Source organism: Oncorhynchus clarkii, chromosome 28 (assembly GCF_045791955.1).
Source record: "Oncorhynchus clarkii lewisi isolate Uvic-CL-2024 chromosome 28, UVic_Ocla_1.0, whole genome shotgun sequence".
NCBI lineage: Eukaryota > Metazoa > Chordata > Actinopteri > Salmoniformes > Salmonidae > Oncorhynchus > Oncorhynchus clarkii.
In genome coordinates, this window is record NC_092174.1 from 35,991,810 (window position 1) to 36,005,202 (window position 13,393).

General features: G+C 47.3%; 1 protein-coding gene across 1 annotated transcript in view; it reads left to right on the forward strand.

The window, feature by feature from the left end:
• Positions 1-13,393, forward strand: part of LOC139386772 (protein unc-13 homolog A-like) — a 115,701-nt gene that overhangs the window by 59,768 nt on the left and 42,540 nt on the right. The window contains exons 11-16 of the mRNA XM_071132583.1: positions 853-1,962; positions 2,182-2,284; positions 8,989-9,032; positions 9,771-9,849; positions 12,358-12,435; positions 12,849-13,068. Of these exons, the coding sequence (XP_070988684.1) occupies positions 853-1,962; positions 2,182-2,284; positions 8,989-9,032; positions 9,771-9,849; positions 12,358-12,435; positions 12,849-13,068 (1,634 nt within the window). The remainder of the gene's footprint in view (positions 1-852; positions 1,963-2,181; positions 2,285-8,988; positions 9,033-9,770; positions 9,850-12,357; positions 12,436-12,848; positions 13,069-13,393) is intronic.

The window sequence follows — 13,393 nt, forward strand, 5'->3', positions numbered from 1 at the left end:
GTGTCTGTATGTCTGTCTGTCCCTCCATGGTAATGACTATTTCTTACTCTTCCTTTCCTTCCTCATTTCCCACTTCCTCCCTCCTCCACCTTTCTCTCGTCCTGTCTCTACTTCCTCCCTCCTCCACCTTTCTCTCATCCTGTCTCTACTTCCTCCCTCCTCCACCTTTCTCTCGTCCTGTCTCTACTTCCTCCCTCCTCCACCTTTCTCTCATCCTGTCTCTACTTCCTCCCTCCTCCACCTTTCTCTCGTCCGGTCTCTACTTCCTCCCTCCTCCACCTTTCTCACGTCCGGTCTCTACTTCCTCCCTCCTCCACCTTTCTCTCGCCCGGTCTCTACTTCCTCCCTCCTCCACCTTTCTCTCGTCCTGTCTCTACTTCCTCCCTCCTCCACCTTTCTCTCGTCCTGTCTCTACTTCCTCCCTCCTCCACCTTTCTCTCGCCCTGTCTCTACTTCCTCCCTCCTCCACCTTTCTCTCGCCCTGTCTCTACCTCCTCCCTCCTAAACCTTTCTCTCGCCCTGTCTCTACTTCCTCCCTCCTCCACCTTTCTCTCGCCCTGTCTCTACTTCCTCCCTCCTCCACCTTTCTCTCGCCCTGTCTCTACTTCCTCCCTCCTCTACCTTTCTCTCATCATGTCTCTACTTCCTCCCTCCTCTACCTTTCTCTCATCATGTCTCTACTTCCTCCCTCCTCTACCTTTCTCTCATCATGTCTCTACTTCCTCTCTCCTCCACCTTTCTCTCGTCCTGTCTCTACTTCCTCCCTCCTTTTACTTCTCTCTTCCCTGTCTCTCACTCTTCCACTCTTCTTTTGCCCTCTCTTCTCTTTCTCCTCCCTCCCCTCCTCTCCAGCCCTACGGGGAGCTATGCGTCGTCGGCAGAGTTGAGTCGCTGCAGCAGCCAGCTGAGTGAGGAGGAGTACGGCCCGGAGTACAGAGAGAGGGATCCTTACGATGAGAACGACTCTTACCACTCCTGTCACTCCTCTGTCACCTACAGCAAGGGCTCTCCCGACTGGGACCCTGACGAGACCCAGGGGGGGTACAGCGATGAGGGGGGCTACAGTAAGGACGGGGGTGAGGAGGGGGCCCTCTATGAGGAGGATGACGGGGGCCTGTATGAGGAAGAGGGGACATATGAAGGAGAGGAGGGCGAGATTTATGACGATGAGGATTACCCTCTGGACGGCACCCTCAGTGAGGATATGGAGGTCCCCTACACCCCCACCCCCACCAGCACGGCACCCCCCACACTCGACGTCCCCGGTGCTTCTAGACCCCCCCTGGAAAAACAGCCTTCTCTGCATCAACATCAGGCGCCACCCGTCCAGCCGCCCAGCCAAGCCCCAAATCAAGCCCACCCTCCGGCCATGGCTCCAGGAGGACAGCCCCTGGGTCAGCCACCCACCCAGGCCCCTCAACCACAGTCTCAGCCCCAGCCAGTCCCCGGCCCAGCACCAGCCCAGTCATTCTTCTCCATGGCAAAGCCCTTCTCAGCAGCAGTAACAGGCCTGGCCTCATCTTTTCTGTCTTCTGGACTCCCCACTGCCCAACCTGCCCAGCCTCACCCCCCAGGCCCACAACCCCAGGCTCACCCCCCAGGCTCACAACCCCAGCCCCAGTCTGCCTCCTCCATTCCCCCGTCTCACCCTGCCACCGGGGCCCCTTCCCCTCAGGGCACCCAGTCCACAACCACTGGCCCTCCCTCCCAGCCGACCCCCTCCACTGCCCCCCCCTCTCAGGCCCAGCCCCCTGCCCAAACAACTCCCCAATCAGAGGGCCCCGATTCCAAACCCCCCCTGCCGGAGGACCAACACCTTCTAGAGGAAAACGAACCCCTTCCACCCGAGGTTAGGATCCCCACCCCCATAGAGGAGGAACCCTCCATGGAAGACGAGGAGCTGAGGTTTGATGAGAGCCGCCCCCCTACCCCCATAGAGGAGGTTGAGCCCACCCCTGAGAGGTAAACCCCCCCTCCCAAATCTCTAATCTTTTAGCCTTTCAGAGAAACAGGGGCATTTGTTTTATTGGGCCACCATATTGGGTGGACTGTGAAAAAGAACATGAATATGCATCTGAAATGACCCCCTATTCCCTATATAGTGCACTACTTTTGACCAGGGAGAGGGCCATTTGGGACCCAGACATGGAGTTGTTCTCAGTCCTGTTCTTGTCCCTGTAGTGGTCCTGTAGATGAGGAGCCCAAGGAGCCGGTGGACCCGTCGCTGCGTGCTAGAGATAACTGGCTACGAATCATCAACAGGGTCCAACAGCAGCTTCGGGAGGTAAGATCTCCCACTCACACCTTATTCCCCAGTCCTATACAACTGTCCCGGTCCCATACAACTGTCCCAGTCCCATACAACTGTCCCGGTCCCATACAACTGTCCCGGTCCCATACAACTGTCCCAGTCCCATACAACTGTCCCAGTCCCACACTACTGTCCCAGTCCCATATAACTGTCCCGGTCCCACACTACTGTCCCAGTCCCATACAACTGTCCCAGTCCCATACAACTGTCCCAGTCCCACACAACTGTCCCAGTCCCACACAACTGTCCCAGTCCCATACAACTCTCCCAGTCCCACACTACTGTCCCAGTCCCATACAACTGTCCCAGTCCCATACTACTGTCTCAGTCCCATACTGCTGCCCTATACCCCAGTCCTACCCCCATCTTCTTGCACTATACCCCACTATACCCCATCTTCTTGCCCTATCCCCAGTCATATACCCCATCCTCTTGCCCTCACCCCAGCCCTATACCCCATCCTCTTGCCCTACCCCCAGCCCTGTACCCCATCCTCTTGCCCTATCCCCAGCCCTATACCCCATCCTCTTGCCCTATCCCCTATCTTCTTGCCCTATCCCCAGTCCTATACCCAATATTCTTGCCCTATACCCCATCTTCTTTCCCTATCCCCCATCTTCTTGCCCTATACCCCAGCCCTACCCCCATCTTCTTGCCCTATACCCCATCTTCTTGGCCTATCCCCAGCCCTATACCCCATCTTCTTGCCCTATCCCCAGTCCTATACCCCATCTTCTTGCCCTATCCCCAGCCCTATACCCCATCCTCTTGCCCTATCCCCAGCCCTATACCCCATCTTCTTGCCCTATCCCCAGTCCTATACCCCATATTCTTGCCCTATACCCCATCTTCTTGCCCTATCCCCAGTCCTATACCCCATCTTCTTGCCCTATACCCCAGCCCTACCCCCATCTTCTTGCCCTATACCCCATCTTCTTGCCCTATCCCCAGTCCTATACCCCATATTCTTGCCCTATACCCCATCTTCTTGCCCTATCCCCAGTCCTATACCCCATCTTCTTGCCCTATCCCCAGCCCTGTACCCCATCCTCTTGCCCTATCCCCAGCCCTATACCCCATCCTCTTGCCTTATCCCCTATCTTCTTGCCCTATCCCCAGTCCTATACCCCATATTCTTGTCCTATCCCCAGCCCTATACCCCATCTTCTTGTCTTATCCCCAGCCCTATACCCCATCCTCTTGCCCTATCCCCAGCCCTATACCCCATCCTTTTGCCCTATCCCCAGCCCTATACCCCATCTTCTTGCCCTATCCCCAGCCCTACCCCCATCTTCTTGCCCTATCCCCAGTCCTATACCCCATATTCTTGCCCTATACCCCATCTTCTTGCCCTATCCCCAGTCCTATACCCCATCTTCTTGCCCTATCCCCAGTCCTATACCCCATATTCTTGCCCTATACCCCAGCCCTACCCCCATCTTCTTGCCCTATACCCCATCTTCTTGCCCTATCCCCAGTCCTATACCCCATATTATTGCCCTATCCCCAGCCCTATACCCCATCTTCTTGCCCTATCCCCAGCCCTATACCCCATCCTCTTGCCCTATACCCCATCTTCTTGTCCAATCCCCAGCCCTATACCCCATCTTCTTGCCTTATCCCCAGCCCCTACCCCATCTTCTTGCCCTATCCCCAGCCCTATACCCCATCTTCTTGCCTTATCCCCAGCCCTATACCCCATCTTCTTGCCCTATCCCCAGCCCTATACCCCATCTTCTTGCCCTATCCCCAGCCCTATACCCCATCTTCTTGCCCTATCCCCAGTCCTATACCCCATCTTCTTGCCCTATCCCCAGCCCTATACCCCATCTTCTTGCCCTATCCCCAGCCCTATACCCCATCTTCTTGCCCTATCTCCAGCCCTGTACCCCATCTTCTTGCCTTATCCCCAGCCCTATACCCCATCTTCTTGCCCTATCCCCAGCCCTATACCCCATCCTCTTGCCCTATACCCCATCTTCTTGTCCAATCCCCAGCCCTATACCCCATCCTCTTGCCCTATCCCCAGTCCTATACCCCATATTCTTGCCCTATACCCCAGCCCTACCCCCATCTTCTTGCCCTATACCCCATCTTCTTGCCCTATCCCCAGCCCTATACCCCATCCTCTTGCCCTATCCCCAGCCCCCTACCCCATCCTCTTGCCCTATCCTCAGCCCCCTACCCCATCCTCTTGCCCTATACCCCAGCCCTACCCCCATCTTATAGTCATCCCGACCCCATGTAGCATACCTAACCAGCCTTGTTTCCAGATCCAGCCTGCACCCCAGTCCCATCCTTAGTGCTTTATCCAGATGAAGGGAGGAAGAGAGGGACAATAGTAGACACATTCTAAAAGTCTCTGAAGTACTTTTTGCAGAGCTTTGAAAAATGAATGTGATATGCATTATTTACTGCCAAAGCCGGGTGAATGGGTTCCCGGTGTGCATTTAGATACAGCAGTGCAGACCTAATGTGTCTTACACAGTAAACAATTCATATTTTAAATGATCTGGAGATACATTTTATATAGATGTTGGTGCACATTTTCCCTTGGTATGGAAAATAACTCACTCAACTCTGTCTTTCAGTCATACAGAACTGCTAAAATAATTGATTTGAATGTTTACCTTGGCTTGATTGATTTGTTTATTAGTTTGCTCACATTTCTTCACGTATCATTTTGCTAATCATTATTTTTGTATAGAATGAATAATCACTTTCTTTGATGTTTATGTTGGTGTTTGTCACTGTGTTTATGTTTTGGTATTTTGTTGATTTCCCTTATCACCCCTTTTGTTTTTTTGTTTTTTTGTCCCACTACTTCGTTTTCTTTCCAGTTTCATGTCATTGTCATAGCGATACTCACATGCACTCTGGTCGGCCATGATTGGAGCAGATTGACAGGTGGGTACAAAGTGATTGGTTGTTCAAGATAATGGATGACCTGTTGGCCAATGATGTTTCAGTAATGTCCTGCAGTGCTCACATTCATTTTCCCTTTAATTTGACCTTTTCCATTTCACTTGTCAACAACTACGTTGCATAATCTTATCCAGTGTTTCCTTGTTAGAATTTCATGGATACTCTGCACATTCATTATTATGATTTTAGAACTGTAACAATCTCTCAGCAAAGCCCGTAGAACTTAACTACAGTCAGGTGAAATTAGAAATAAACTTGTCCATCAATATATTTGCAGTGTTGCCTGCGAAATCAATCCATAACATACTTGTTTATACCTCTTCATATTCTGACGCAGTATGATTTTGGTTTTGCTTTCAGTAGTTCTTCATGGGTTTATGATCATTCTGCCTGTGCAGATTCAAGCTGGCCTTAGATAAAACCAAACAAACAGAGTCATGATGTGGGAGGCAGAATCCCAAGGTTAAATGAGTAATAACTCTCTCTCTCTCTCCGTGTCTCTCTCTCTCCGTGTCTCTCTCTCCGTGTCTCTCTCTCTCTCCGTGTCTCTCTCTCTCTCCGTGTCTCTCTCTCTCTCCGTGTCTCTCTCTCTCTCCGTGTCTCTCTCTCTCCGTGTCTCTCTCTCTCCGTGTCTCTCTCTCTCTCTCTCCGTGTCTCTCTCTCTCTCTCTCTCCGTGTCTCTCTCTCTCTCTCTCTCCGTGTCTCTCTCTCTCTCTCTCCGTGTCTCTCTCTCTCTCCGTGTCTCTCTCTCTCTCTCTCTCTCCGTGTCTCTCTCTCTCCGTGTCTCTCTCTCTCTCTCCGTGTCTCTCTCTCTCTGTGTCTCTCTCTCTCTCGCTGTCTCTCTCTCTCTGTGTCTCTCTCTCTCTCGCTGTCTCTCTCTCTCGCTGTCTCTCTCTCTCGCTGTCTCTCTCTCTCGCTGTCTCTCTCTCTCGCTGTCTCTCTCTCTCTGTTTGTCTCTTTCTCTGTGTCTCTGTGTGTGTCTCTCTCTCTGTGTGTGTGTGCCTCTCTCTCTCTCTCTCTGTGCCTCTCTCTCTGTGTCTTTCTCTCTCTCTCTCTCTCTCTCTCTGTGTCTTTCTCTCTCTCGCTCTCTCTCTGTCTCTCTCTCTCTCTGTGTGTCTCTCTCTCTCTGTCTCTCTCCCTCTCTCTCTCTGTCTCTCTCTCGCTCTCTGACTGTCATCCATAAGGCTAAAGCAGGCTAAATTAAATAGCCTAAATTATACAGAAACAAATAAATCATTCAAAATAGGCTACGTCACCAGAAAGCATGGTTTGGCCAAAGATGATCATTAGCTTCTTGTTTTAAATAGCATTGCTTACAGTCGCGTGCAGCAAATACCAAATAGATGATTGTTGAGCATATGGCAATATTACAAAATACAATCACAGGAAAACAGTTCGGAAAGCAAATGGCTATTGCTGTAAAGAGATGACAAAGAAAAGACTCTAATCTGTATTTTTTGTTGTAAAAATTCTTAACTTAATTAAGCAAACGGGGCAGCAGCGTAGCCTAGTGGTTAGAGCATTGGACTAGTAACCGAAAGGCTGCAAGATCAAATCTCTTAGCTGACAAGGTACAAATCTGTCATTCTGCCCCTGAACAGGCAGTTAACCCACTGTTCCTAGGCTGTCATTGAAAATAAGAATTTGTTCTTAACTGACTTGCCTAGTTAAATAAAGGTAAAATATATATATATATTTTAAACAGTATAGCCTATCTTATTAGCATCGGCCATATCCCTGGTGAGTGTGCACATTCACTCTTTATCATTGTTGGGTCAGAGCCACTTGAACGTTTTTGTTGGTTGACAAGGTGTCTCCCCTTCTCGAGGGCCGATTATATGGATCCTACAACATGGTTTTTATGGATCTGTTTGTCAGTCTCAGCAGAGTAGGCTACCCTGTAATGTTTGGTGTATATAAAATGATGATGCTAATGTTCCAGTCTTAGAAAGTGTAGAAGAAATGCATGAAATGTGTTTATAAAAGGCTACATTTTTCCTGTGCAAAGAAAGGAGAAGTGTATCTGATATAGTCTCCTCTACACCACTGCACGCTCAGCCATGCATGGAACCGTCTGTTTTGCGAACAGTGATTAAGTTATATTATTAGCCTAATTATGACAATCCAATCTACTAATCACATTAGGATTAGTAGGCTATCTTTCATAAGTCTGTAAATGCCATGATGCCTGGAATGCTTTTTTTATGGTGAAAATTAGCTTCCCCAAACTCACATGCTGCCTATGCTGCAAAGGTGTGTTCAGTTAAAGCCGCTGTTTGGGAATGGTACGTCTACTTTGGGACTTTTGAATGAATTATATACATGTTTACCCATTGATCCTTGAAGAATGTGTTTTTCTTTGAATCATAGACTTAATATGCCCTTATAGGTCTATGGCAGAGCTGCTCAGTTCCAGGGCTTGAGGGACAAAGAATGGCTGGTTTTCTTTTTCTCTTTGGTCAATTAATGTCATTGGCCTGAGAGTTCACTTACCGGGTGTCCCAATTCTGAGCGGTTTCTTCAGTAGAAGGTCCTCCTCAAGGTCTCTGTAGAAGTGATTTCACAGTTTACTAGGTCTAATTTAGCTCTATGACTTAGAGAAGGAATGAGAGGGAGGGAGGGAGGTGGGAACAAGAGAAGGAAGGAAAGAGTGAAGAGAAAGAGAGAGATAAAAATAGAGGTAGAGAGAGAATTGGGTCTGTGCAGTTTTAAGAGCATTCTCTGAGGTCTGAGGTAGTCATCAGTGGTGGAAAAGGTCTGGATATCCCTGTTAGAGGGCTCGGGACATCCTCCCCCACAAGGAAGAAAAAAATCTAATTTTCCAGCTGAATGCTGCACTCTAGTGCACTCCTGACATGCTCCTCAATGCCGGCCCACTCATTAGGCAGGATTAAGCGGCAGTTTTTGGCAGCAGATTGATGAAGGTAGCATTTTCTAAGCTAAACTGACCAAGACGCACCTCCAACAACACATAAAACCTCACATAATTCTGCCCAAAAACAATGAGCATTTCTCTCAACCAAGTGGCATATGGGCTTTTTAAGTGAGCGCTGATGCCACCCTGTGATGAGCAGTGTCCACTTTGTCAAAGCCAGGGATGCAAAATATTTCACTTGTCCATTCCCAGCACGCCTCTCCAGTGTCCTGTTGGAGAGACGCGTCACTGCAGCGCTCCACCAACGTTCAGTTAAACAAATGATCTAACATAAATCATGTAGCAGATATAGGATATAGTAGAAAGAGCCTTTTATTTAGCCTACAGGACGGAGATGCAATGTATGACAATGTAATGAGATGGAACCCTTTTACATCATGCAGGTTTCTCTGATCAAATAGCCTAACCTAAATGGTGCCCAAACAAATACAAAATGTACTAATAAGCAATATAAAATGGACAATCAGGACTACTCAAAACTGCTGTCCAGGAGTTTCAGCCCGTGTCCATGGACGTTGGTTTTTGGTCCAGTCCGGATCAAATTTGAACCAATCAAAGGCATTTATGTTTGGTTCAGATTTTGTCCAGTCTGGACCAGCCTTGATTTGGCCCAAACATAGACGTCTATAAATGACGCCTTTTCAACTTTCATTCAAAATCAAAAATCAACCTAATTTCATTGTCTGAAAAAAGACGTATTTTAGACATCTTTTCGTCACAATGCCCAGGATGCTCTGATGCTTTCAAAAGAGTAACTGTACTCTTCTCTCTCTCCTCCTCCCCATCTTCTCTGTCTCTCTTCCCCCTCTCTCTCCAGGCACGAGGAGAGACATCCAATTCTTTGTGGTTTGGTAAAGGAGGGTGAGTTATCAGTCACATCCACTAACTCTACCCCTTTACTCAGTAAAGTTAACACAATGAGATTAGTATTGGCATATTTATAGTACACGCTGTTCTAAATATAATAGTATTACAATAATCATTAAATCAATGATTGCCACTACTGTAAATATGTTCAACTGTAAAGTGTAAATGTTCAGATTTTCTTCTTAAAAGAAAGCCTGTCTCAGATAGTGTTTCCTGCGCTGGCCCCAGTCCAGTGAGTATTGACCGGTTGGCTGGGTGCCCTGAGTGGACTGTCTCATTTGTAAATGAGGCAGACCTTATATTAGTGTGACCGTTACTGCATACAGAGTAACCAGCCCATTAACTGTACTGCCAGTAAGCCAAATACACATCTGGTTGCCCATTCATTCAGGTGGAGGATTTCATACATAGAAATGTGTAATGAAACTGCCAATGAGTCCTTGGGTCTCTCTGGTCACCTGGGATATATATTTCAGTGGCCAGGAAGTGACCACCCTCTAGAATAGACACGGAGAGGACAGTTACTAGATTATCCAGATTTACAAAGTAAACAGCCATCAGTTCACTTCAACAAAAGTGTCTAAACTTCCTAGTAGCAGCGTATATAGTTATGAGTATATACTGTATATATGTATATGTATGTGTATATATATATATATATATGTATTTCTGAAATACAGTATCTGAGTTGTCTCAGGTGTGTGTAACAGTATGATGATTTTACCTGCTCAGGGTGGGAGAGGTTTTGTACAGCATCGACAGCATGCCTGATCTGCGCAAGAAGAAAGGCCCCTGCCTGGTCAAAGACCTGGTAAGAGACCACCCACACACACACCCACACACACACACACACACACACACACACACAAAATGAGGGATTACCATTCTCCAGTGGATGTTGTGACAGGAAGTCTATAGCTATGGCTCTCACTGTGGCACCCTCTGCCTGAGTCATGTAGGTGAATTGCTGACAGACAGCGAATAAGACAGCCGTATGGAAATTGGGGGAGAGAGCAGAATACATTAAAACCTAAGAGCTGTTTGAGGTCACAGTAGATCATGTTAGAGAACATTATCACACAAACAAAATATACACACACAGAACAGACTCTACACACACACACATACAAAATGGACACACACACACAAAATAGACACACGCACACACAAAACACTCACACATACACAAAATAGACACACACACACAAAACTGACTCACACACACACACACACACACAAAATAGACACACACAAAACTGACTCACACACACACACACAAAATAGACACACACACATGCACAAAATAGACACACACACACACACACACACACAAATGACTCACACACAGACACACACACACACACATTCAAAATAGACACACACTTTTTTACATACACACCCTCTGCCCCCCTTCCAGTTTCTTCTCAAACACACACACAAAATAGACACACACACAAAGAGTTACACACACACAAAACAGACACACACACTAAACAGACACACACACATACAAAATGGACACACACACACAAAATAGACACACGCACACACAAAACACTCACACATACACAAAATAGACACACACACACAAAACTGACTCACACACACACACACACACACAAAATAGACACACACAAAACTGACTCACACACACACACACAAAATAGACACACACACATGCACAAAATAGACACACACACACACACACACACACAAATGACTCACACACAGACACACACACACACACATTCAAAATAGACACACACTTTTTTACATACACACCCTCTGCCCCCCTTCCAGTTTCTTCTCAAACACACACACAAAATAGACACACACACAAAGAGTTACACACACACAAAACAGACACACACACTAAACAGACACACACACATACACACACACACACACACATTCAAAATAGACATACACACACAAAACAGTCACACACACACAAAATAGACACCACACACACACAAAAAGACTCACACACACACAAAACTGACTCACACACACACACAAAACTGACTCACATACACACAAAATAGACACACACACACAAAACACTCACACACACACACACACACACAACTGACTCACACACACACACAAAACTGACTCACACACAACTGACTCACATACACACAAAATAGACACACACACAAAATAGACACACACACACAAAACAGACTCACACACACACACACAAAACTGACTCACACACACACAAAACTGACTCACATACTTACAAAATAGACACACACACACAAAATAGACTCACACACACACACAGAAAACTGAATCAAGGCCTCCTGGGTGGCGCAGTGGTTAAGGGCGCTGTACTGCAGCGCCAGCTGTGCCACCAGAGACTCTGGGTTCTCGCCCAGGCTCTGTCGTAACCGGCGACGCACAATTGCACTCCGGGTTAGGGAGGGCTTGGCACAGCGTCGTCCGGGTTTGGCCGGTAGGGAAATCCTTGTGCACCAGCGACTTCTGTGGTGGGCCGGGCGTAATGCGCGCTAACCAAGGTTGCCAGGTGCACGGTGTTTCCTCCGACACATTGGTGTGGCTGGCTTCCGGGTTGGATGTGCGCTGATTTAAGAAGCAGTGCGGTTTGGCATGACTTTCAACCTTCGTCTCTCCCGAGCCCGTAAGGGACAAGATAGTAGCTACTAACAATTGGATACCACAAAATTGGGGAGAAAAAGGGGTAAAATTCAAGAAGAAAACTGAATAGTTTAAAATAGTTTACATTTTTTTTACTCACACACGCTTTTTTACAAACACATCCTCTGCCCCCCTTTCAGTTTCTTCTGTATCTTATATTAACATTTATGAGACGAGTATAAATCAATATTCTATTAGAAATTCTGATATGGGGCTTGTTTATTTACATATATGTTCCCTTTCCCCTCCCCTTGTCTCTCTCCTCCCATCGTGCAGTTACAGGCCATGGTGAGTACTGGGACCAGTCTGCTGGTGTAGCACCAAAACACTTAAACTCTCTTGTAATACCCATACTTTAATTATCAAGGCTCAAATTCATGTCTCTCTCTCTCTAACACTCTCTTGCTCTCTCTTTCTTCTCTCTCTCTCTCTCTCTCTCTCTCTCTCTCTCTCTCTCTCTCTCTCTCTCTCTCTCTCTCTCTCTCTCTCTCTCTCCTTTTGTCTCTCTCTCTCTATCTCTCTCTTTATCTCTCTCTTTGTCTCTCTTTGTCTCTCTCTATTTCTCTCTTTTTCTCTTACTCTTTCTTTCTTTATCTCTTTCTCTCTCTCTTTGCTCTCTCTCTCTCTCTCTCTCCCTTTCTCCCTCTCTCTTCAGTCTATGGCCTCTCAGAACGCTCGGAAGGCTGGGATCACCACAGCGATGGCATGCAGCACCCTCGGCAATGAGGACCTGGTGGGTCACATGACCTCTGACCTTTGACCACCGCCTGTCTCAGCACAGCTATAAATATCCATTCAGTTCAATTCTAATTTCAGTCAACTTCATTAGTATTATCCTAAGGGGTCATTTCCACTGGAGGAGCATAACACTTAGAAGAGATCTATCCGACCACATTTTATTGCTGAGATGCAATTGATTTATTAAACAGCTGAGGTTTTTATCAGCTAGCTGCTTTTGTCAGGCAGTATGCATGTATAATTAATACCACACTCCTCCCTCTAACTCTCTCATGCTCCCTCTCTCCCTCCCTCTCTGTCTGTCCTATCTATCTATCTATCTATCTATCTCTCTCTCTCTCTCTATGCCTCTCTCTCTCTCTGCCACTCTCTCTCTCTCCCCTTCCTCCCCCTCCTCTCATTCTGTAGAAAAGTCACGTTTATAAGAAGACCCTACAGGCTCTGATCTACCCCATCTCCTGCACCACGCCCCATAACTTTGAGGTGTGGACGGCCACCACTCCCACCTACTGCTATGAGTGTGAGGGGCTGCTGTGGGGCATCGCCCGCCAGGGCATGAGGTGCTCCGAGTGTGGGGTCAAATGTCACGACAAGTGTCAGGACCTGCTAAATGCCGACTGCCTGCAGAGTAAGGAACACACACAGACGCAGACTAACACACTCTCTCTCACACACACACACACACACACACACACACACACTAGGACTGTGACAATACCAGTGTCGCAATATTTTTATTACCATGGCAAAAATGAAAACACGAAGAAGGTCCTTTAAAAAGCTGCTGTATGTAAATATTGTGTGCTATAGCTAGGAAAATAAAGACATGACTCTGGATGACATCATAATGATGTTTGTTTCAACATTAAGGCTGTTTTCCTAAACAAGTTAAATCCACTTCCTGCTTTGTTTCCTGGCCACGATACTAATGAGTATCGTCATACACAAACACA